This window comes from Leucoraja erinacea, chromosome 25 (assembly GCF_028641065.1).
Source record: "Leucoraja erinacea ecotype New England chromosome 25, Leri_hhj_1, whole genome shotgun sequence".
In the NCBI taxonomy this organism is placed as follows: domain Eukaryota; kingdom Metazoa; phylum Chordata; class Chondrichthyes; order Rajiformes; family Rajidae; genus Leucoraja; species Leucoraja erinaceus.
The window spans coordinates 22110895-22137983 of record NC_073401.1 but is presented as its reverse complement, the minus strand read 5'-3'; the positions used below and the strand labels follow the sequence as shown (position 1 = coordinate 22137983).

The window sequence follows — 27089 nt, the reverse complement described above, 5'->3', positions numbered from 1 at the left end:
TAAAAGCGTTTGCATCACTGTAAAACTATATTTGATCTGGACTCTCTTCCTGTATGCCAAGTGATTGGATACGTTATTTTATTCAAGTTTCCAAAAAAAGACTCGTAAATTTATTGTGCTATAATTAGATGCTGCCACCAGTAATATCTTTGTAATGCATGGTTTGCACTAGTGTCAGTTCCCGTATAGCTGCCCAAACCAGAGGTCTGCAGTCTACATAGGAGAGAAACTTTGTTCTAATTCTAGATTTCTGCTTTCCAATTTATTTGGTCATTTAACCACAATTAATATAAAATTAAACCATTGTCTAAGAAGGGCATCCTTTAATATGAGGAATTGCTTTTTATAATGGAGCATTTCTTTCCTTACTCCCAAGCTCATTTTGCTTAAATACTAGACATATGCCTTTCACGGACAGTTTTTTAATGCATTGGGACAACTAAGATGGGTTTTCAAGATGCAAGTGAGAAATTACAGACTTTAATCACGATTAGAGTTGAGAAAAAAACATAAACAGAAAAAGTAATACATTGAAAGCCTGGAGCCAATTGAAAAATTAATGTGCAGTGTGTGAGAATAGAGGATTACTATTCAGCGTTATAATTAAGTAAATAATAAGGTCATTTATTGCAGTGTGTCATACATCACAAATCAAGTACTGTCCCAATGCATTAAAAAAGTGTGTTTTCTACGACATTTTGCAACCATTTAAAACAACAAAATCGCCTCATGTACATTTTAAGGCTGACCAAAAGAAAGCCTAGGGCAAGGAAATCTTTTATTTGCTAACTTCCAACGATTCATGTTCTTCTCCTTTAAGTACATACAGTATAAAGTGTTGCATTTATACGTCCATCATGATATGTTACATTTTATCTTCCTCTAGACATATTTGTGAAAAAAATCGTCCCCGCTTCCAATTACAGTGGAAAATGAGGTTACAAGACCATTCAGATTATTTCTGATTTGGTTCTTAAATAGTTGCTGCCTTTTGAAAATATTTTCACACTCTATCCTGTATGCATGTAAAGTGTGAAGAATGAGTGCTCAGATGGCATTTATCAACTGTCCACAGTACAGATTTTTATGAAGAAGAGGCAATTCTAGGATCTTCCCACCCAAAGTCTCTGAATCAGCTAAAATAGACACCAAAAGCTGGAGTAACAACGGACCAGGCAGCATCTTTGGAGATAAGCCTGTGCCTCCATTCTCTGAATCAGCATTTTGGTTAACTATGAATAAGCTAATACTGTTCAGTAAAACTGTTAATCTGGCACGTTCAAGATTTTGGTGTCACACTGGCAGATTTTCAAGACTTTTAGATGTTATTCTAGTTAATGCTCCAAAACACTACGAATTCACTTTTTGCTGGACCGTACACGGTAGTATAACAACATTTTCAGCAAACCCCCTAATTTTAAAGGGAACATGGGAGATGGAGCCAGGTGAATGTCAAGCTAATAAGTGACCTTCTATTAATGGTGTAGTCTTTGGAACCAAAATACATTTCTAAATTGATGAATGAAACTACATTTTTGTGGGATTGGTGGGTATGAGCTTGTAAAGTTAACACTGATGAGGTCTCTAAGAAATTGCACATGAATGAACTTGCAGAGTGGGCAAATAGTTGGCAAAGGGAATCATCACTGATGAATGTGAAGCAGTACATTTAGTTAAAAAAATATGGAATTGCTTTCTCATTCTCCGATGCATGTCTAAATGTGGAAGGGGAAAGAAAGATATCTCAAAATATGACAATCATTAAAAGGTTTATTAGAGCTTAGTAAGGTCATAGAGTAGATTGAACACTACACTGTATTTCTAAATTTGAAAAGTATGGAAGTTATGTAGCGTTTCTGCGGACCCTTGGTTAGGCCGCACTTAGCCTACTCCATTTACTTTACTCTTCAGGTTATCAGGAAGGATAAAGACATATTGGTGATGGTAGGGTTACAAGGATGTCACCTGAAATGTAATAGTATTTATATCAGGAAGTCGGAATAGACTAGTCCGTTTTCTCAAAGAATGAAGGCTGAATGACGAGCTGATAGAACTTCTTAAAAGTTCTGGTCGAGTTGGCACAGAGTGGATGTTTCCACTGGTGGGAAAGAGCATAACCAGAGCCCTACAGGGTCAGAGTCACCATGAAAACTAAGAGAATTCTGAAGAAACGTATTTACTTAGAATGGTGAGAATGTTACACCAAATGATTTACACAAGCATTACAAATTTATTCAAGGGGACTGGACCAACATGGGACACAGAAGGGAATAGAGGGTTAGGCTGATTTTGGTTCAGATGTTGATAGATGAGAGGGAGCTCAATGGACTTTATAGTCAAATTGCAGGTTTGCATGCTGTATATCTTATGTCTTAAAATTTAGAACATAGAATAATAGTACAGTACAGGAATGGGCCCTTCGAACACAATGTTTGTGCTGAACCTAATGCCAAGTTAAACTGAGCTCATCTGCCTATTAACCTTCATTAGCCACCATTCTCTGCACTTCCATGTGCATATCTAAAAGCTCTTATATGCCACTATTGTATCTGCTTTCACCACCACTCCAGGCAATGATTTCAAGGCCCCCACTACACTCTGTGTAAAATAAAATGCCCCAAATATCTCCATTAAACTTTCCCCCTTTCACCTTATAGTTATGCCCTCTAGTGTTGCACATTTCCACCCTGGGGGAAAAGATTCTGATTGTCTATTCTTTCCATGCTTCTCATAGTTGTATATACTTACATGAGTTCTTCCCTTATCCGCCAATGTTCCTGAGAAAACAAACCAAGTCTATCCATGTAGATGAAACCCCCTGATCCAGGCAACATTCTTGTGATGTCTTATTTAGTGCTGTTGGATATGCTGTGAAATCTGGTTTTCGGGATGCACACTCAAGCATGTTTGTAATTTGGTAATTATACACAGTGCATCAAATAAATGTCATATTTCATGCGAATGCTTGGCTTTGTTTGGGATGAATGTGTTCTCCATTAGTTTGGTATCAAAGTTATTGATTTGGTTTGCGTTCCAAGGTTTCCTGCAAACTGGTGTTGATCAAGAAGAATATCTCCAATGCTACTGACTTCTATCATTGAAGTGCGTGATATGTGTTATGTTAAGGGAAATGAGCCAAGAGAGCAGCATGAGATCACCCACGCATATGTTAAAGGGATATGCGGTCGAGTGGGAAAATGCATGAAGTACAGGATTAGCCATGATCTTTTAGAAAGGCAGAGGAAGCACGAGGAACCATCTGGCCTACGTCTGTTCCTATTACTTATGTTTTTATATATTGAAGAAAATAAATATTTCATGAATTGTTTCTTTGCACAGGCACATTATTCTACAGGAAAAGTCTCAGCTTCCTTCACATCCACAGCAGTGAGTCCTGAAACTACACATGAAGCAGGTAAATTAGATTAGCCACTTCAGCTACAGAATGTTACAGTTGGAGCCTGCTCAACACAGTCTTGCCATTTGTCAGCTAAAACCAGCATGTGCTATTTACCTAGCACGCACAACACTGTGATTTGTGTTCCTTTGCATGTCAGTTCATAGACGGCCAGACTGAAAATTTTGTTTGCCAATATACTTAATAAAAAAAGATGCCTTCTGGCTCTGTAAAGAAAGGTTGAGACTTCTAGAAAGAAAGTTGGTAAATAAAGCCAACAAGATAGAACAGTATATCAAATACATATGATTTAGTTTAAGTATTTAGAACTGAAGCCTATGTGCATACAGATGAAAAATAGAGACACAACAATCTTTTGACCACCAATTTTTTTTCTTCATAAATCAGAGTAATTTATTAAGCTTGGTGCTGATATTACTTTTGGAAGGTTGATCAATAGTGCTGATGACCACGTGAGAGGGAATAGATTACTGGGAAATAAGCCAATGAATGTGGATACGCAGTGCATTCTGGTGCATTCAAAAGGCTGACCTCGTCTACAGTGATAGATTACTCATTTATTGTACATGTAGATAATTCAGGCTTTGGTATATTATTTCCAATCAGCCTCACCTGAAACCAAGACTTTATTGTTTTGCCGTGTAATACACTGAAAAGATTATAGACATGATAATTCTGCTTAATTTCCATCCATGCATTAAATACAAAAAGTAAAGCCATATCTATTTTTCTATACTCCTGGGATGAACATGAGCCAATGATAACAAATAGAGCTCCACTTTGAGCAGTTACAGCAAGTTCCTACAAGTACTGTTAAATGTGGAATCATTTAACTACTAATCAGATGCAGAGCAGTAAGGCAGTGGGATATATTTTTCTTTCTGCTACAAATTCCCCATAAGTGCTTCGTTTTGAGGCTTGCTAACTGTCTTGAAATCCACAAACCTATAAACAGAAAAAAAAGGGGAAACATTCCCCCGTGTATTTTCATCACTACAAGACATCACTACAATAGGTCTTGGGGAAAAAAAATCTTTCTGAACATATTATGTTCCATCCAACATATCCTTGCCTACTTGCTATAAATCTGTTTAATCAAAACTGATGTTGTTTGAAGTTGGACCCATATCCAGAATTCATAGAAGCCCCAGCCCATTAGTTCACTCATCTTATGATGAATGAAAGCCTCACTTGGGGCTGTGCTTCAAAAAGCTATCTTTGAATCTTTCACATAGGTTTTCTCACAATCCAGATTCCTCATGTTAAGCTAAAAATCTGAAAAAGCAATTTCTCTGAGTTGCAGATAGTTGCTTGTAATAGGTTATATTTTAGATTTATGTTCTGATAATAGTCTAATTCGAGCAACATCAAAACAGTTGACCATTCAATCACTGGTAAATTGTGATGAATTAATTTCCATTTATCTACCTTTATATCATCTCCCCTGATACCCATGACAAAGCCTTATCAGTCCCAGTCTGGAAATGTTCAATTATCTAGGTTACAGGACCAATATATTTTTGTTGGCAATGTTGCAAGTCTTTGTTATCCTTTGTAGATGAAAGAGGTTTCCGATTTCAGTCCCAAATGTCACAGCATTTATTTTCTGCATTTATTGCCTGGATTTTCCCACCAATCAAAAAGTTGTAATTTCTGTAATATTTATATTGAACCTTTTGAATATTTTAAAGAGCTTAATTTCATTACCACCATTCTAAACGTGGAGGATTGCAAACAATTTATGCAAAATGTACTAGATATTCTTTCCTTTTTGCTGCTTCTGTCTCCTGCCCCATTTATATTTTCTGCTTTCCTTGCATCCCTCCTCTTTGTCCCTCATTATTCCTTCCTCTGCCCTTACCCACATCATTCCCTCCCCAGGTTCCTCCTCACCCAGCCCAGTTGTGTGGCTTGTCTCCATGCAAACTATACCATTTTCTTGTGCAAACGATAACATTTTCATCATTCAGTCACTTTGGCAACGATCAAGTTAGGATAAAATTGAAGCTCAAGACATACTATTCGGCACTAGCCGTCTAAAAAGTCATGTGGTATTGACAGACACCTAGATGTAGGATTTTTATTTTTCAGTTGCATGGTGGCACATGGTGGCTCCCTGAAAAACAAGTTGAATGACATGGTGGTTCAAAAGTATCTAGAAAGCATTCGGATTAGATTTTCCCTTCTTCTACAACTAATTTAAATAAGTGACACAATACTACTAATTGCATAAAGTGTTCACCTTAAACCATTCAGGAAGTTACATGATGAAACAATATTGGGATTGTTAACCAAGCACAGCAATTAATTACTATCCGTAAACCGATATAATGCACATTTTGGCATACTGTGCATATTTTTATATTTTAAATAATGTATGTCTATTGTCTATTTTTATTGGTATGTTGTCTGTCTGTGTTTTTAATATTAATTGCACATTTGGAGTATGGGGAAACGTAATTTCGATCCTCTGTGTAACTACTGTTGCATAATTGAATTGACAATAAAGTTTACTTTGAACTTTGAACTTTGAAGTCATGATGTGAGGATAACTCCAATGACAGGAGGTTTTATAGGGCTATATGTCCAAAATTGCTTGCTCCTTCCCTGCATGCAATGCTTTTGCTATCTTGGTTGAAGTACAGCAGACTAAAATGTTGTTTTCTGCAATTAATCTAACCAATTTTGAAACAATTAAATTATATAAAATCATAATTGCACCCAATACCATTGCATTTGTTTCCTGTTGCCTTTGATAGGCCTTTATTGAAAAGAATGTTGCCTTCCTTTAAGAGAATATATAGATCTTAAGATCTGATCAGCAATCTGTGCTAAATGTATTTAATTCCACCATGAGAGAATAAAAAAAATAACATTGAAGCCCAAATTAAACATCCTTATCACCTTCTATAAGCTCCAACCACCTACCTCACCCCGAAAATCCATAATATTGTTATTCAATTAGAAGGGCATCACAATCTCCAGTTTCCGGCCACCATACTTTTAGCAGATAACCAAACTTTATCAATATGGTTTCCCAATTTTCATTCTTAATATGCTTTTCATCTTGTTAAGATAAATTAAGCTCCTCTTTGTTAAATTGTTGATCAGATTGAATGTTACAATTTCATCTCGACTTTCCTTCACAGCTGCAATTGATGATGACCAGGTTCGTTACCGCTATGTCAAAAAGAAAGGATATGTCCGACTCCATACAACCAAAGGCGATCTGAACTTGGAGTTGCATTGTGAAATGGTTAGTACAGTATTTAGCTTTCACAATAATTATTGGGCAATGTTTGTCTTTATATATTAATACGAATAAAACAACAAAATGTTGTGAAAGCCAGATGGTGCAAGTCTTCTCAGCAGGGACCAATTTCAATGAATAAATGAAAATAATTTTTAAGAACAAAGTTCCAGCTGTGCTTCACCACCAGCACCAAATATAGATCATGGCTCTAACTTGGGAATTTTTGTCACACATCTGTGTGTTTGTATCAGAGCAGGGGGGTGTAGGAATACTAGGGATTGCAAGAAATATATGAAATCTCTAACATGTTTTCAGTTTATTTCATTATGTATAATCACTCCTTTGCAGCATGAGTTAAGTTCATGGACTTCATCGACCTTTGTGCATGACATTTCTACTGCAGACATATTTAAAACACGTGTGTATATAAGTTTGTACCGTTTACCTTTTGCCTTGTAGAAAGTCCAAAACCCTTTTCAAACGCTGTTCACTTTATTGGCCACCAGGGGATGCACTAAGCTAGTGAAGACATAAAGTGTAAACTAAAATGATCGGACATCTGCTTCTCCAGAACGGACAATGGCACCTGAACTAGTAACTAGTGTCATGTTGCTAATCCCCAAAGGAATGCACTTCAAATTATTAATGCATGTTCCAAGACTGCTCTACTGTGAACCTGAGCCTAAAGAGGATAACTGCTTATCATGTTCCTAAACCTTCCCATGTGACACATACTATTTCAGGAGCATCTGGAGCAGATATATTTAAGTACTTATTCTACTTTGAGAAAAGGGTGTGATCAGCAGTAGGAATGTGTGCTGCCCATGACCTTGGTGAGACGATTCTGGGGCAAAACAGAATCAACCAACAGAACCAACAGGAAAGCATTAAAAAACTGCATTGATAGTCCGTTAAATAATCTTGATCACATCTTTGGTATTTTATATATCAGTATAGATTCTCTACTAGAGGCTCACTCAAAGTTATAGAGAGCCTTTGAGTGTTATGATAATCAAGTAAATCCCTCCTTTAGGTTTAAATAGAATTGTTCAAACCATAAATGTAACTTCTTGGTTTTTATTCAGTGCAGTGTTCCATTATGGCACTGTATTTTATTATAAATGAACAATTTCAACTTGGTCTTCCCTGTTTCTGGTAATGCTGTTTAATTGTAAGAGGGGAGGGGTGAAGTTTTCTCCAATGGGAGTGGGTCATGTGCAAATCAATGGGTTCAGTTTCAAGTTGGTAATTAACCTTTTAGTAATTACACAGTTCTGAGCCTTCTTTTGAAGGCTTGTATCATGCTTCATGAATCTTTCAGAAGACGTTTTTGTCAGCTCGGCTTCCTTAATGAACCTCATCATGCTTTTAAGTCTGTAAAAATGGGATTTAACAGATTTTCCTTCAGCCTGCAACTGCAGCTGTCTTCATTGTTCCACAGCATTATTTATGTCACCGAGATATCTTATTAAGGTTTGAGTTTTGATGGTTCACATTTAATGAGCCTCGTGAACAAATATTGATTTGATCATGGGAGTTTTTGCTATCTACTGTTGTGACAGAGCTTCACCTCCACCCTGTAGAATTAGGGAAGCCATTCAGACCCATAAATTCTAAAAACTGGCAGGATTATGAAGCTGATCCACAGGAGACCAATTATACTGTTGTTTTAATTCATTTTCAATTCGGCTATTAACATTAGACCTTCATTCACAGAAGAGGAAAATGTTACTGAGTTCCACCCTTTCCTTGACGCATTCACAGAAATTGGAGGGTGGTGCATTCCAAACATTCTGTAAAAGGAAGCACATTATTGCTACTGTGAGCTGTTCTGTCTTGTCTCATTGAGCATAGTTTTGCACCAACCAGGAACAATTGGAACCTTGAAATTAGATTACCCCTCAAACTTCTAAACTTGAGGGAACGCAAGCAGATTTTTTGTAATATTTCTTAATTCAACCTTTCAAGCCCAATATCATTATTGTGCATCTGTGCTCTACATCCAAGGATGATGTTTAGTTTATTTTGGAGGTATAATATGGAAACCTGCCCTTCAGCCCTTGACTCCATATGTCTTTGGGATATGGGAGTGTAATATGTTACACAAGGGAGATTCAGCAATTCGGAGGTGCAGTATGCAAAACTAATCAAAAAAATCACCAGGTAGAGGCCAAGTAAAGCACTGTTCGACCCGAGCATAAGCTCCTCTGTTTCTTCCTTCCAACATTCACGTTAACATGTTTTAATACATTTTATACATGTACACTTATTTCAGTGCTTTGATCACAGTAAGTACCAAATCATTGTTTAAGAAAGAACTGCAGATGCTGGAAAAATCAAAGGTGGACAAAAATGCTGGAGAAACTCAGCGGATGAGGCAGCATCTATGGAGCAAAGGAATAGGCGACGTTTCGGGTCAAGACACTTCTTCAGACTGAAGGGGGGGGGGGGGGGGGGGGGGGCGGGCGGGAAAGGAAGAGGCAGAAACAGTAGGCTGTGGGAGGTGGGGAGGGGAGGGGAAGGAGGGAGAAAGCAAGGACAACCTGAAATTGGAGAAGTCGATGTTCTTACCGCCTGGGTGTAAATTACCCAAGCGAAATATGAGGTGCTGCTCCTCCAATTTACGGTGGGACTCACTGTGGCCATGGAGGAGGCCCAGGACAGAAAGGTCGGATGCGGAATGAGAGGGGCAGTTGAAGTACTGAGCCACCAGGAGATCAGGTTGGTTAATGCGAACTGAGCAGAGGTGTTGGGCAAAGTGATTGCCAAGCCTGCGCTTGGTCTCACCGATGTAGAGCAGTTGACACCTGGAACAGCGGATGCAGTAGATGAGGTTGGAGGAGGTGCAGGTGAACCTCTGACTCACCTGGAAAGACTGCTTGGATCCTTGGATGGTGTCGAGGGGGGAGGTAAAGCGACAAGTGTAGCAAGGAAAAGTACCAGGGGGAAGGGGTGGTTTGGGTGGGAAGGGACGAATTGACCAGGGAGTTACGGAGGAAGTGGTCTCTGCGGAAAGCCGACGGGAGGAGATGGGAAGTTGTGGCCAGTGGTGGGATCCCGTTGGGAATGCAAAATTGTCGGAGGATTATGTGTTGTATGTGACGGCTGGTAGGGTGGAAGGCCTGGTGAAAGCCTCATCTATAGTCGAAGAGGGGAATCCCCGTCCCCTAAAGAATGACTTAAAATCACTTCACTGTTTAGCTTCTGGTCTCATGGTATTAAGAAAAGGATTGGATTTTTTGGATCAAAGCAGATGTTCTCATAGTTCCTTTATTTAATGCTATTTTGCTCAATGGATATCCCTTTGTAATTACTTTCTTTAATCCAAACAGCATCCACAGACATTGAAACAGATGGCGAAAAGAAGCATAAACAAATTAGAAATATTGACTGGGATGCATTATATTTCACTGCCTTGACTTCCTGTTCTGAGAAATATCAGTGTTAGCTACAGTACTTGCTCCCCGAGTTAAAAGATTATTTTTTATTTAGAGATTTATCCTGGATTGCCACTACAGAGTGCAATTACCTTTAGAGTGCAGCATCCAGAATTCTGGATTGTAAACCCAGAGGCTTCAGTTTAAATCTCACCATTGTATTTGCAGGAATACTCAAATGCTCTGAATAAAATCTACAATTAGGAAAATAAACTGGCTGCTGAAATGGTAGCTATGAAACCACTAGATTTGGATAAATACTTAAATTAAGAAAATGAAGTTATGGAGAAAAAGAATGACTGTAGGACTAATTAGATTTATCAAAAAGATATGCTGAACCAAATGGCTGCTAGCTATTCCATATAATTGTTTGATGATGGCAAAAATCACTTTTAAATGGTCTTTAGTAGCTTTGAAACCTTGAAGTCATGTATAAAATCTTTTTTTTTAATTTTCTGAAATGTAATCCAATGGTGAATTGACAATGAAAAGTGTAATCTCCATTATTAACCAATAATCATATTATATGAAACATAGTTTTTTCTGAAAATTACACAGATAAAAATAAATCAGTGAAGCAATCATACTCGAGCATGATTGCCTGGTAATAGATTAAAGATGTAATATCTCTGAATAGCAATAATTCTGTTAGGACTACCTGTTTTTCATATAATTCTCGTAACAGCTTTTATATTTTTCCATATTAGTAACTGCTTTGTTTCTTGGCTCTGCTTTTATTTAAGTGGAATTTTCCAAAGCATTGACTTACATGTGCAAATAATATTGCATGCTGACTAACTCACAGCAACAATCTCTTCCCATCTGTGCCAAAGCATGCTTCTTTCTGTTTTGTGTTACTGAAAGATATTCAGTCAGGCACATAGTGGATTAAAAAAGTTCAACATGTTAAAACACCTGGCAAAGTGAAGAATAATATTCCATTGCTGATGTACGATTTCCATTCCTCTTAAGTCAAAGTGACTAAAATCACAGGGAATCTGAATTAGAATGAATTTTCAACATTTTTGATGACTCATTACTTCAATAATTACCACACATTGTTGGTACTCCTTTTAATTAGTGTGTAGAAATGCAGCCAAAGCATTCACATCAACTGAACTTCCACTGGGGAAAAAAGACGAGAAAGCTAAACAAATTAGGGCTATTTATTTATTCCCAACTTCTCAAGAATATAGATACTTCAGCATCTTGCATTAGTATTTAAATAGCTATTAATAGCTCATGACAATTTTTTATTCCTCAATAGCTATCAATGGCATGATAAATTTTTATTCCTGAATTTAATAAAAACTATTTTTTAGATGTTGGCCTGGAAGAAGTCAATGCTTGTTCACTGAATTTGGAGGATTTTGTAGAGATAACATTGGTATTTTTACAATGCTTTATGGTGCCTGCTATAGGAAGTCTGGGTCTCAGTAGCAAAAAGCGGACTGGGATCAATGCCGCACAGTTGACCATAGGTTCTCTGCAAGGTCTGATCTTGTATTGGGTCTTGTAGAAAGCTAGATTACTTCGTAACAGAAAAATATTTCTCCATGTCATCTCTTGCTCCATGATGCATTGCCAAAATGTTTGTACAATTATACTCCAGATTTATTCAAACTTTCACCTGTCCAACATACCACTAATACAAATAAAATTGTGCAGCTGCATGATACAGATACAATGAACACAAGAAAACATAGTGTATCTTTTTTCTGTTTAACTTTCATAGACTCCCAAGGCATGTGAGAATTTCATCAAATTGTGCAAAAAGGGATATTACAATGGAACAAAATTTCACAGATCTATCCGGAACTTCATGGTGAGTTTTTATTGCTTAATAGTTTTGAAATATGATTTGCACAATAGTACTCACAGATTTGCACCAATTCAAAATCGGTATTCAAGATACAAGATTAATTTTGTTGAATTTGCTGATGTCAGTAAGAGAAAAGGACAGATCATCTTTTACAACCTGGCAGAGTGTCAAAAATGTATTTATCTCAACGTATCCAAAAGCTAAGCATCTGCGATCCTTTGTAGTACAAAATCTAATCTTTCTCTGGGTGACCAAATTCCTCTTGACTAAGTGTTCCTTATCCCAAGGGTATGTTCCTTGTTCTGGATATTTAGTGCTGTCTAGCCTTAATTCCTTAATTGAGTGAACACAATTCCATGATATAAAACTGCTTGCAATTTGACAATCTTTCTCAGTTAATCATAGGATCATTAGCACTGAAATTGGTAACGCACGACAAACGTGCTTTTGGAAAGACTTAAGCTTTTGAAAAGCTTTATCATACTGTTTTGAAGCTTCATTCATTTGGTTATTGATGAATTCTAGCAACTCTTCTGGTACAATAATTGAACCTGTATTTCCTTGAAGCCAGGTCCATCGCACAATCCTTATTTAACAAAATCTAAGGATATCAGGCTCTTCCACTAATTTAAATAAATTGCTTTGTCCTATTTATTTGATCTAAATTCCCAGCTCATGTGAACCTTTTTGGTTCACGTGCATCCTTGCAACCGTTCCATAAAATTGTTTACTTCACATTTGCATGCTCTACAAATTCCCACATCCAAATCATGATCAATTGTAATGTACGGCATTATTCTCAATAGAGACCCCTACTCCTGCCCCAGATAGATCTTCTGTTTATTATGACTACTGCCCTGGACATGTCTTTCACTTTTCCATTCCCACACCCATCTGTCTTATTTTCACACACATCCCAATTGTTACTTAAATATTCTCTACATTGTTTTATGGACTTATTGGGACATTATAGCTTCATTTTGGGTATAATTTGAGAGGGGAACATAATTAAAAAAAACTCAATGTCAGAACAACTCTTAAAAGTATGTGCATAGCAATCTGTGGTGTGAATTTGTGGAATGGTCTGGAACAGGAGATAAAACTTAGCACAAACATAATTCAGTTTAAAAAGATGTACAAAAACACTTTCTTAAAAGGATATTGGGATGAGGATAGGTGATTGTGAGTGGGATATTTGTTATACTGATTGTATTGGGAAGGGTGATTATAGGGTGATGAGTTGTATATATGACCAAGATACTGTATGTATGAGGGTTTTTTCTTTTCTTTTTTATTTTTTTCTCTCTTTTTTGTATGGCTTTGTAAATATTTGATTAGTGTATAAATGTAAATAATTTGGTGTACATATAACTGCTGGTGTACATATTGAAATCTAAATGTACATATAGCTCCCCACATCCAAATTGATCAATTGTAATGTACGGCATTATTCTCAATATATTGCCCCAGATAGATCTTCTGTTTATTATGACTACTGCCCTGGACATGTCTTTCAATACAAGTCTTATTTTCACACACATAACTTTATACATTGTTTTATGGACTTATTGGGACATTATAATTTTGGGTATAATTTGAGAGGGGAACATAATTTAAAAAAAACTCAATGTCAGAACAACTCTTAAAAGTATGTGCATAGCAATCTGTGGTGTGAATTTGTGGAATGGTCTGGAACAGGAGATAAAACTTAGCACAAACATAATTCAGTTTAAAAAGATGTACAAAAACACTTTCTTAAAAGGATATTGGGATGAGGATAGGTGATTGTGAGTGGGATATTTGTTATACTGATTGTATTGGGAAGGGTGATTATAGGGTGATGAGTTGTATATATGACCAAGATACTGTATGAGGGTTTTTTCTTTTCTTTTTTATTTTTTTCTCTCTTTTTTGTATGGCTTTGTAAATATTTGATTAGTGTATAAATGTAAATAATTTGGTGTACATATAACTGCTGGTGTACATATGGTGTACATATAGCTGCTATATTTGTATAAGATAATTATAAGTAGTTGAATAAGGGGTGGGAATGAATAAGCTTTGGCTTCTTCGTGCTCCTTTTCGGACACATACGATTTCATTTATTTATAGATATTGTTTATTACACTTTATAAATATTCTTGTTTTGTTTTTAGTATGCTGTTTCACACTTGCTTTTTATTCTTTTATTCTGTTCGAAATAAAGAATTAAATAAATAAATAAATAGATTTCCAGCTATCGCAAAAGTAGGGAAATGGTTAACTCGGTAGAAAATGGCTTAAATTATTCTGGAAAATAGAACGGATATCAGAGAAATGCACAGGATTAAAATGCCTTCATCAGAATGCAAGCACTGAAGTGTGAAAGTGAAAGACCATCGTCTTTGCTGTTAAATTGTATGATTTCACATAAATAGCTTCTTTATGAAAACCGTCAGCTGTTTTCCTTGAGCCAGCAATCTGAAATTGCAGCTGTATTGCTGCATTATCTGTTTGCACTGAAACAAATCTACAGAAATTGGAACTCATCCTAGAAAGAACTTGTCCTTGCTTCCACTGCTCAGTCACCTCATCCTTCCCAGGCACCACTGCATCCACATACCTCAGTGAATTGATATGGTTTCCATACTCAACTTCTGATGTCCTTGTCATCTTACTTGTCACCAACAGTGATGTTTAATCACATGTTATCCCCTCAGCAAGCTCTCGCAAGTTCCCATCGCATTGAGTGGCTACTTGCATCCAGTTTAATTGCTACTGGCCATCCTCTGTCCTTTGCTCCTGTTTTGAAAACTCCATCCATCCATCCTCAGGCTGGTCAATAAGACCTTACTTTTATTGTCTCTGCTTTCAAATCTCGTAAGTCAATGTTTTTATTTTTGGCACTGCAGAATATTTACGGTGTGCATGCAAAATGATCCCAGTATTTCCCCCATTAGTATACAATATATAATATAGTAATTAATCTAAAATTATTGATTGTACATGTGAGTGCATCATTGAATATAAAGTTGTTTCTGGTATTAAAGAGATGTCTTTCTTTCCCCAGATTCAAGGAGGTGATCCAACTGGTACCGGCACTGGTAAGATTTGGTCCACTTTTGAATTGGAGTTTACGGCTGTAAATAAGGGCAACAAGTAAATTATGTGGGAGGGAGGGGAAGCCAGGGAGTTCCTTGACATTTCTCCTGCATGGAAGTAGTCTCTTGTCACAGATTGAAAGCCCATTGATAATCTCAGCATTCATGTAGTCTGATTATTGCTGGAGCTCCATGAAATGAACAATGAATAGTTGCTGTGTAAAAAGGAACTGCAGATGCTGGTTTAAACCGAAGATAGTCACAAAAAGCTGGAGTAACTCAGTGGGACAGGCAGCATCCCTGTAAAGAAGGAATGGGTGACGTTTCGGGTTGAGACCCTTCTTTAGTATAGCTAGGGATAAGGGAAATGAGAGATATAAACGGTGATGTGAAGAGATAATGAACAATGAATGAAAGATATGCAAAAATGTAACAATGATAAAGAAAATGAGAAGCTAGTGCGACTTGGGTGGGGGAGGGATAGAGAGAGAGGGAATGCTGGGGCTACCTGAAGTGACAGAAATCAATACTCATACCACTGACCTGTAAGCTGCCCAAGTGAAATATGAGATGCAGTTCCTCCAATTTCCATTTAACTTCACTCTGACAATGGAGGAGACCGAGGACAGAAAGGTCTGTGTAGACAATTAATAGTTGCTATTGATTGTATCCCTTACAATCACGTCAGAGTTTAACCACATTGCACGGTAGTAACTTGGGAGTCATGATAATGGGGAATTGGCTTGAAAATAGAGTTGCGGCCAAGTTCAGATCAACCATGATCGTATTGAATTACAGCGCACAATCAAAACGATTTGGCCCACTCATGCTTCTTGTACTCCCATTTGAAGGTACTGAACCAAGTGAAATAAATAAGTCTTTGAGCTGGTCATCCCTTGCAGCTCCTGCCGTTGGGAAAGAACAAGTTGAAAGCAAATCAGTTTATTCTGCAAATCATGACTTGTGACAAGAAGCATTTGAAAGTTATTCTAGTTGCTAACCAGGCAGGCACTATTCATTAACTGGCTGGCTATTATTGGATTTGTCTAGACATTACTGTAGGAACTACTTATAATCCAAGCACCTGTTGCTTTGCTGGATATTAGCCACAAAGAAGTATTTCCTTTTATGTGCTACCTTTTTGTTGTACCTTCTGTTTCCCTTTATGCAAAGTGTTCTTTCCACAATGAATATATAGCACACCTTCAAACATACTGACAATTTCACAAATTCTTTCTTTATCCAATCCTTGTGGTAAAATTTACATTGCAACAGACATCAGAATATTTCTACGTCTTGTAAGGATTCTCAATTCCTACTCATTTGCATTGATTTGAATGAATTGTTCTGCCAGCCACTCTTCCCACAGGAAAAACATACAGATATCCAGTCAGGGGAACATGCTGTTCACCGCTTCAGCATCAATATAGATGAAGTTTCCTCACTCCTGCATGTGGTTTCAGCAATTGGTGAAATATAGACTTGTGCTATGACCGGTGCAATTTGAGAGGCAGGTATATATCTGCATTCGTTTTTGGAACTCACTTTAAAACTTATATTTTTTCTCCTTTAGCCCAAATGAATTAGAAGATCCCAAGAGCAAAATTATATGAAAAACTTGCATTCAGATTCCTGTGATTATTTTGACAGTCATACAGCTGCAGTCATTTTGAACTTTGCTAGTGCCATTTGACGCAAAACCTCATGACAGTCCATATATGAAGTAAACAGGTATATTCCAGGGGTGAGGTGACCTCTGTGTCCTCATCTTTCCCCTTTGATACACAGATGCCAAATTGGAAAAGGAAATATCTCATATTCCACTTGGTAACGTACAACTCAATAGTATGAATATTGAATTTCCCAATTTCAGTTAACCCCACACCACCAGTGCTCACCATCCATACACACTCGCCTGTCTACCTAGTTTTCACCTTCCCATCCCCTCCTTCACATGGTTCCGTCTGCCCATCATCCACTCCCCACCTATCACCTATTTGCTTCTACCCCATGCCCAACCTACTGCTCTATAATGCAAATTGTTCCTGTTCCCTGATGCAAGGACATCAACATGAAATGTTGACTGGCACCGTTTGCCTCCAAAGATACTGTTTAACCCACTGAGTTTTTCCAGAGTTATATTTTTGTTCTGGATTACAGCATTTATAGTTTATTTTGTCTTCATATTTTATTAATATCAGCTGATTGGGGTAGCTAGTTGTGAGCAGGTTACCCCTTATGCCAGTTTTAATCATTTATCCGGGGGATGGGGACGTTGCTGGCAATGTAGCCATCTATTTATTATCCATCTCTGAACAGTGGCTGTTAAGAGGCAATGTCATTGGTAGATTTGGAGACATATATAGGGGAAACTAGAAGGACAACAAATTTACTTCCGTGGAAGTCAATTAGTGAACCAGATGAAACTTTGCAGCAATCCAATAGTTCATGGTTACTGAGAGCAACTTTAATTGCAGATTCATTTCCCAGTTACCATGGGGAATTCAAACGTATTCTGTAGCTCAGTGGTCCAGAGCTTTGGCTGCTGGTCCCGTAACTTAATCACGATGCTGCTATCCCCAGCAATATTCCCAAGGGTTGGCATTCCTGCATAATGCAAGATGTCAGACCAGCTCTTTGGATAGTGTGAATCTACAACTGTTACAGAAAAATTGGCATTTGCTCTTCTGTATAATTTTCTACACTGGATGCAATCTGTCTAATTATCATGAAACGGTTGAAGGAAATGTTGAGGCTCTTACAACAGCTGTTACTTCTGAAGGTTGTGAGCCAGTTTTCCATCTGTTAATTAATCTACCCTTGACCCTGCTTGAGTTTGCCTTGTGCAAAGCTCAAGCTACATCTGCGATGGAGGGATTTACGTGTTTCTGTACCACACAGTCAACCCTGTGTTTGATTCAACTTGTTCTTGGAGGCAACATGTTAAAACTACCGCAGGAAATTAGTGACATCCATGGTTAGCATTAACGTATTTCAAAAACTATCAGGGGTGGACTTTTGGGGAAATAATTTATTCTAAGAACTAATTTGCAAAGAATTGCATATTTCTGTTTTACTCAGTGAATAGAAATAGATTTATTTTGTTTGTAATCTAGGAGAATGGTTATTGAAATATAAAATCTTGATTGCCTAAACATGCAAAATTATTGCTGTTAATTCCTTGTATCTTTAAATCCAGTACAGAATGAGGATATTATGATAATCTTTGCTCTTGAGCAATTAAAGGATATTTTTTGACCAACCTGGATCTACATTGAATCTTTGGATAAAATGAATGACTGAAGTCCTCTGCCTGCATGTTCTTGTAATTCCAATGAAATTTAAAGAATCTCGTTGAAATATTTGAGACAGAACAATGCAAAGCTACAAAGAATCCCTTACACACATTCCTACCAGATTAACTATTCATTTGTGATTGATGTCAAAAGCTGCAAATACACTCAAAAGCAATTCATTATTGTTCTAAGAAAATATTGCAAGGAAACGTGAACGGAAGACTTTATCATTCTTATCTTACATTCTTTTCCAAAAAAAATCACTTTCTGCTGATAGTTTTTTTTGTTCCGAAAAATCACAATTCTTCATATCCCATTCCCCAGAAAACAAATTGTTCTAGCTGCATCTACTTCTTCCCCATAATTTCGCATTGATGACCTCTCCACATATCTCCAATCTTTCCATTTCCTTAACCAATTATGCACGCGTATATTGTCCTCTGCAAAACCCAAGTTTTAGCTTTCAACTTTCAGCCTTCCTCATTCTAGTCCTAATGGGGTATAAATTGAAGGCTCACTTCATTGACCCTGCTCATCTTTGTTTCATTGTGTTACCCAAGAATAAAATACATAACACCTCATTAACTTTATCTATCCTTGTTATAGTCCTCAATAATTGTTTACAAAATCAGAGTTACATACTAATCATATTTCAACGTTTCCTCAGCTGTCATCACCAATACTTGCCATTAACAATGTTTATGAGCCGATTACACTGTTTGTACCTGGACAGATACTGGCTTAGAAGCATAGAAACTCAGCCCTTCGAGCTAGCACCGCCATTCAATATGATCATGGCTGATCATCCAAAACAGTACCCCGTTCCTGCTTGTTCCCCATATCCCTTGATTCCTTTAGCCCAGGAGTCGACAACCTTGTTCTGCATAGGGGCCAGGACCCATGTCTGTGAACGGATGTGCAAGGCACATCTATCGCTATAGTGTGACACTTGGTGTTGTTTTTCGCATTAGTTTTCACATGTTTTTCAACTCGTTTTCTGCTGTTTCCAGGTCCCTCGTGTGCCCCGGGACTGGCTGCAGTTCGCAGGTCGGCTCGCCTGACCTGGGACTGGCTGTAGCTCCCAGGTTGCCTGCATGCCCCAGGACGAGCTGCATTTCCCAGATCAGCTCACGTCCCTGGGACTGGCTGTAGCGCCCAGGTCTCCTGCGTGCACCAGGACAAGCTGCAGTCCCCAGATCAGTTCGTGTCCCCGGGACTGGCTGCAATTCCCAGGTCGCAAAAACGAATTGGAAAAAAAAACACACCTGCGGGCCGGATGATTTCGGGTTACGGGCCGAATCCGGCCCGTGGGCCATAGGTTGCCGACCCCTGCTTTAGCCATAAGAGCTAAATCTAACTCTCTCTTGAAAACATCCAGTGAATTGGCCTCCACTGCTTTCCGTAGCAGAAAATTCCATAGATTCACAACTCTCTGGCAGAATAAGTTTTTCATCATCTCAGTCCTAAATGGCCTACCTCTTATTCTTAAACTGTGATCACTGGTTCTGAACTCCCCCCAACATCGGGAACACTTTTCCTGCATCTCGCCTGTCCAATTCTTTAAGAATTTTATGTTTCTAAAGATATCCTCCTATCCTTCCAAATTCCATTGCGGCTTGGCCTATCCACTTACCTGGTCTGTCTTTAAATTTAAATAATCTCTTAAATCTTATTCTACCCTCCATCTTTCCTATACTTCGATATTGTCCAATTGCAGGGCACCTCTAAGCACCTGCTTATGTCTCGATTCTTGAAATTATATGATAAATTGCAGTGCAAAATAACACTATCTAGTTTGGCTATGGAAAGAAGATTGGCAATGAAACTGTGATTTTTCATTTTTATCAATGCCAGTTCTGTTAGCCTGCAGTTTTCCACTAACGGCCTTGAGTGACCCACTTGAAAGCATTTAATTCTAACAATTTCACAACTGTAGAAATGTTGCTTCTATTAAACTTTACCTTATTTTATATTCTTTGAAACTGGTACTTGCCAAAAACTGTCTCTTGTGGTTTCATTTAAAAGCAATACAAAACTGAGCTCATCATATAATCTTTTAGTCATCCTTCTCAGCTCTGGATTCATTTTACTGTATTACTGTCATTGAAATGATTTTGGAAATTGTTTATGTAAAAAAGCATATTAATCATTCTGATTTAGCTCATCACCTTCTCTTCTTTCAGTTTTGCTGCTGCACTGAATATGACTTGCTGTGTTTTCAACAGTTGGGGAATAAATCTGTTCTTGAAGTTGGCTATAAAATATAGCTAAAACTTGACCAGGGTCCGAATAAATAGATCTTTTTCCATTCCTGACTCAACCATTGCCATAAACAAATAGTCTCAAGAATGATCACTTTTATAATGAATCACCAAATATTGTTCAAGAACATGGGGCACATGTGGAAATACTAAGTTCCTCTGACCCAGATAAATACCAAATCAGATTAGCATGCCATGACCCGATCTGACCCAATTTCTTTTTTGTGGGGAAACATCATAACCAGAGGCATCAGCATGGTCCATGATGTTGGTCATTGAGAAATCTAGTTCAACACCATAATTCCAGCCAAAGTAATTTCAAAACTCTTGAACCTAAGACCCTCTGCAACTGGATCTGTGACTTACTGAACCATGAAACACAATCAGTAAGGATAGGTGACAGCACACCCTCCACGATATTGCTCAACACTCGTGCTCCACAAAGCCACAAATTTAAAGATACAGACACTTTCCAACGTACGTAATAGGCAACTTAAGTGTGAGGTAAAGTCACACTTAAACAATTCTTTAAACCTACTGATACCCACGTGGTCTCCGTTTCGAAGCTCCCCTGTGGTTTCCACATCGGAGCTCCCCTATGGCCCCCGCAGCGAAAGTCCCACATGTGTCTGAGTCGGACCTCCCCATGGTCTCACGGTGAATAGGAAATGTACGCATACACAGTAGCATTTCTTTTAGGACTTAAAGTAACGCACGGGTCTGTGGGGCCTAACCTTACCAAGTTGGGGAGTGCCTGTAGGTAATTTATTGCCATGTGCACAGATATTCAGTGAAATGCTTGCTATGCATGCTATCAAATCAAATCATACTTTCCAAGTATAATAAATACTTGTCTGGAACAGTATGCAGAGAGTCGCTAAGTTTCGGTGCCATCTTGCTACTTTCAAGTCTTTGAAAAGCCCGATCTTGGCCCAAAGGAGATATACAATTTCTTATTTTCTCACATTAAGCCCCAGTCCTGGCAGCACTGGATCAATGATGTAGGGCTTGACCTGACCCAGCGTGATGTCCAGCACGTTCCAACCCTGCTGTGTGCAGCTATTGCAGGCTGTGTTTGATTCACTTGCTCACATGGCTGCTACAAGGCGTCTTGCAGCCCACTCCACCAATACCATGACCCACGACCACTGCAGATGCACTGTGCATCGCTGCCATCAGCTGCTCCTTCACTTCCATATGCTGAGGTTGCCATATGCTGCCTTCTGAGCCAATCGCACAACTTCAGAGTGCTTTCCGACGTAGGTTCGCAGACTGTTCACTCTTGCCGACTTTCCCCTTCACATTCCACCACCGCCATCTTGGTCTAATTCTCATCCAAAATAAATAAAAGGACCGAAAGCAATGAGTAATATTAGAATATGAACTATTTCCAAAATGATGGCATCAAATGAGAAAGATTAATGTGTTTAATCACACAGAGAATATAAATATGGATGAGAAAAAGGCACAAGAAGTTGCATGGAACTATAAAACAGTAGCATTATAGAGATCTGACTCCGAAAGAAGATCGAATGATGACTTGATATTCTAGAACTGCTTTGTATTCAGGAAAAATAAGAAAGGGCAAAATAAAAGATAATGTGATAATGTTGATCAAAGTTACTGTTACTGCACCAGAAAAGATTGCTTGATTTCAATGTCAATAACCTTATGATAAAAGGGACTTTGGTTAATCTAATTTAAAGTAGGAAGGTAACAGTGTAAAGGAAAGGAGGGAAGATTTCTAAAAATGTTTGAGTTTTCTAGATCTGTTTGTTTCCATCAATGAGAAGTTCTGTATCTAGTTACAGGGATGAAGTAGGGCAAGTGATGTATGTTTCTGTCGAAAAGTAATTGGGAAACTGGGACCATGGTCAGGTTTAGAATAGTGATGGAAAATGAAAAAGGAAAGCAGGATCTGTAAGAGTTCAACTGGTTGAAGTTGAATTCAATATGTCAATGGCATTTTGTCACATGTGCCAAGGTGTACTGAAATTAATTTTTGCATGCAGTTCAGTACAAGTATCTATACGTAGGCATTGTAAAGAGATTGAATCAAAACAACTGTACTTTGAGAAGATGGTAAGATTGATTAAATTAGCGGGTTACGCACAGGTGCAGGAGGCAGCCCCGACTGTCATTGTTGTATTGGAGAAAGATTCATGGAATGGTGCCGAGGTATGTTTGGAATAAGGACTGTTCAACAAAACCAAGAAAAGGGCAGCCTTATCAGTGGCTCATGCGAGTGCTCATGGCTACAACTTTAACTTGAAGAAGTGAGAGGAGTCAATAATAGTCCAAAGAATGGTTTTGACCCGAAACATAATCTATTCATTCCCTCCAGAGATACTCCCTTAGCGCCAAGTTACTCAAGTATGTTGTGTTTTAATCATATTGGTTGCTTGTTCCTGCAGCGCACCAATCTTATTTCCCATGTTCTATGCACATTTATGCAAATATATTCATCTTAAACTGCCTTGACTTTCTTCCCTGTCTGATCCCTCTTGTTTATGAAATATCCTCCATTACAATTCTGTTGTTTCTTCCAGCCCCTTTTTCCCAGGCACATTTTGTGTCCTCTAATGCTTCATCCAGAGCCCTAACCTCTGCAAATGATTTGTGGAAAGATGTCTAACCAAGCCAATCGGTTCTGATAGATTCAGTGGGGGTGGGGTTGTTTTATGTCCAAATTGTTCTGTCTGTTGTGAACCAAATGTTTGAGCACCCTCTAGTCTGTGCCTTATTGTCACGAGGGTATCTGCCTTGAGACTAATAGTGTCCTGCAATGACTGAATGACAAGTGTAAGCTTAATATGTTGTAGCACCATTATCCTTCAACTGTAATGAGTACAAAAAAGGGGCTGTACAAACAGATGAATCAAGCAGCTAGGATGTTGCTGAAGGATTAAATATGGGCGAATTGATTATATGATTGAATTGCTGAAAGCAAAATGGTTCTTGCTGATAACTTTTGGACAGCATTTGTTAGGTACAAGTGCAGCAGCACCTGTACAGAGTAGGCATAATGATAGGATATTTATAACTAACCTATTTGTTTTGCTTGTCTCTAGATGAACTTTGCAGCCCCTTAATAATCATACATCTTCCAGCAGATGGTGCAGTGTTTATATAAACCAGTCTAAAGTCAATCAGTGGATGAGTAATGATTGGGAGATCTCAGAATAAATAGGTATAGATGAAAGCTATTTTCTTGAGGTAGAAAGGAAGGGCAGCTAAAGCTAGAGTCTCTGGCTAACTAAAAATATAAAGATTAAAGGTGCTGCAAAAACTGATAACCTAGAGCTATAGAAATCATCCCATTTCTTTAATTACAGGCCAAAAGATGTTTAAGATATCTGCCACTCCAATTCCAGAATATTGGTCATTTGGAAATTAAACCACTCCATTACTGCAAGCTGCCTGCCAATTGAAAGCTCAGGAAATACCCTTCTGAAATTTCTCCACCTCTCTTCACAAAGCTCCACAACTTAACATTTTTGGCAATGCCTTTGCACATCATCATTACTTTTGTAATGCTGCTATGCAGAGCCTTGGGATGTTTTGCAACGTTAAAGTTAAAAAAAATGTTATTATAATTTATGAAAGTTGTTGTTGTGAATTCATTCATTTGCTCGTCACATGATAAATTATGCTTGTGGTTACCCGATGAGTTCTAATAGAAACATAGAAATTAGGTGCAGGAGTAGGCCATTCGGCCCTTCGAGCCTGCACCGCCATTCAATATGATCATGGCTGATCATCCAACTCAGTATCCCTTACCTGCCTTCTCTCCATACCCCCTGATCCCCTTAGCCACAAGGGCCACATCTAAATATAGCCAATGAACTGGCCTCAACTACCCTCTGTGGCAGAGAGTTCCAGAGATTCATCACTCTCTGTGTGAAAAAAGTTCTTCTCATCTCGGTTTTAAAGGATTTCCCCTTTATCCTTAAGATTCCCCCTTTATCCTTTATAACTTTGGCACAGATAAATTCAGGTGTTTGATGTTTTTTTGTGGAGGCTCCTTGCTCCCTCACTAAGTGTCATATATGGGGCAGACCCTCTCGGTAGAGCTTAGATTGTGTAGATTGTATCTGCATTCAGACTGATACTGGTATTGACCGAGTGGTAAATGTAAGCTAAAAGCACTATGGCCGATTATTCTTCAATCTTAATGTGTACGGAAAGCAAAAATACAATCCTTCACACCAGGTGTTTTAGGTAGCCAGCACATTACTGAAGGATTCGATACTGCAGCCTTGATTACACGATTCAATTGCTGGAAGTGAGAGGTAGCTCTTGATCACAACTCTGGATGGCATCAGTCAGCTGCAAATGATGCAGCAACTTGTGCAGACCAGAGGCAAAACTTGTATATCGTGGAGCTAACCTCGGTTGTAGGTACACAAAAATGCTGGAGAAACTCAGCGGGTGCAGCAGCATCTATGGAACAAAGGAAATAGGCAACGTTTCGGCCCGAAACGTTGCCTATTTCCTTCGCTCCATAGATGCTGCTGCATCCGCTGAGTTTCTCCAGCATTTTTGTGTACCTTCGATTTTCCAGCATCTGCAGTTCCTTCTTAACCTCTGTTGTGTTTGTCTGTAGGTAGAATTTGCATCAACTTAGCAATAAGCTGCTTTTGGCAGATGGTGCAGAGCTGAGGGTTATTTAGATTGACCCAGCAACATCATGTAAAATGTGCATAAGCTCGAAAGCTGTGCTTTTCGGCTCTTAACAGGTGCTACTGAGAGATTGAAATATGCATTCATTTAAACAAGACCGTACACAACATGCATAGTAGCAGTTGACAGCTTGATGGGTACCAGAACGGATGATATCCGTACACTGACAATGACAATTAAATTGAATCTGAATCTGAATGGTAGCAGAAAGGAAGTTGTGTTGTCTTCCCTGTATTCAGTAGCCCTCTCTGAGAAAGGTGAGAAGTCCGGACTTATTTCAAAGAAGAAAATGGCCATAACATTTGAAATACTAAATAACAGGACAGTTATTTCTTCTGTGGTTGAGGTGAAGGTGATAAAACATTACAACCCTTGTTTCTGCTCATGGAGCATTGAAAATTGGTTGCAAATGCAAATATTGAAATCATTGATGCTGACAGTGGTGATTTTTTTTTTTAATTACCCGTTTCTCAATTATTTCCCAAAAAATATTTCACAAATAACAGTATTTTAAGTACGTGAAATAAACTAATAACATTGTGAATAAGTCTTAGTTTATTCAAGTATTTTGAAGCATTTTTAGATTGTTGGAGGTTTGACATGAGAATGTAAAATAATAAAAAAAATACATGAGACACCAGTCTGCATTTGAAAGGGAAACAACTGGTTAAAATTTTAGTGAAGCCTCTGGAGTCCCATGCCTTTGTACCTTTAATCTCTCTTCAATTTCCCTATTGCTGACAAAATTGCTGTGCATTTCCGGTGTTTTATTTTTTTTATTGCAAGGAAAAGCTTGAGATTGTTTTTGTTTTCGATGAACCACGAGAACCTCGTACCGAAGGTCACCTTGCGACTAATGCAGTGAGTGAATGGTCTTACTGCACGTACTATGTACCGCACTATGTCTCATTCATCATACTAACAGCCTGCAGTAGGCTGGCTTTAACTGAGAAAGATCCTCCTCCTTTAGGTGCCACATTGAACCAAGGTAGTAAGTGAATGTGAGCTGTTCTCATTAATTCAAGCCACTGCCTCAGTAGGACATCTGGCAACCTAATTGGCTATACCATCCCCCTCCTCAATGCAGTGCAATAACATTGAGGAGAATGTTGATGAGATGTGTGTTGACGATAGTCAGAAAATTAAATCACAGCCCGTAATGTCTTGGTTCTTGTTGAGAATCAGGCACATACTCAGTATTCCTCACTAGAAAATAAGCATCTTATTTTCACTTTTGAGATGCAACAACTAAATGCCCACCGCTGATTTTTGATACTCCAAGGCACAGCTGCATCTGACTTTGTTTCCTCCATTCATTACTGGTTAACTTTTGCTAAGTAATGTGTGCCTAAGAATGTGATGCTACGTTGATATTTGCTTCAATAATTATTCACTGTATCTTAGCAACCTGCTAATGGATGACTGATGATGCATTTCTGAAAATCCCTTCCTTCACAGGTGCTTTGCTGACCACAGTAAATCACTCTGTGCTTGAAGCTTCATTTAACTCGTAGAAGCCCTTTTGATTCTTTGCTTTTTTTTCCAATGGGCCCTCGTCTGTACGTCAAGCAGTTAAAGCACCAGTATATTTTTCAACAGTAAACAAGGGCATTTGCTGTGTTCCTGCCTGCTGCCACAGCAACATGTTTTGCTTCCAGCAAAGAATACAACAATCTGATCGACTCCACCCTGGTGTGCAATATGAAAATTTTAAATGACTGCTATAGTCCTTGAAAGCAGTAAGGCAGTCAAATTGTCAGGAGTCAGGGACCTGCAGGCATCAGAGTTTGAAAATATAATTATTTCACAACTGCTAAATAATGCAATATCTTTCAAAGA

The 27089-nt window shown here is 38.3% G+C and overlaps 1 protein-coding gene across 1 annotated transcript in view; it reads left to right on the top strand.

The window, feature by feature from the left end:
- Positions 1 to 27089, top strand: part of ppil2 (peptidylprolyl isomerase (cyclophilin)-like 2) — a 162562-nt gene that overhangs the window by 67825 nt on the left and 67648 nt on the right. The window contains exons 11-14 of the mRNA XM_055655154.1: positions 3340 to 3415; positions 6568 to 6674; positions 11844 to 11933; positions 14980 to 15013. Of these exons, the coding sequence (XP_055511129.1) occupies positions 3340 to 3415; positions 6568 to 6674; positions 11844 to 11933; positions 14980 to 15013 (307 nt within the window). The remainder of the gene's footprint in view (positions 1 to 3339; positions 3416 to 6567; positions 6675 to 11843; positions 11934 to 14979; positions 15014 to 27089) is intronic.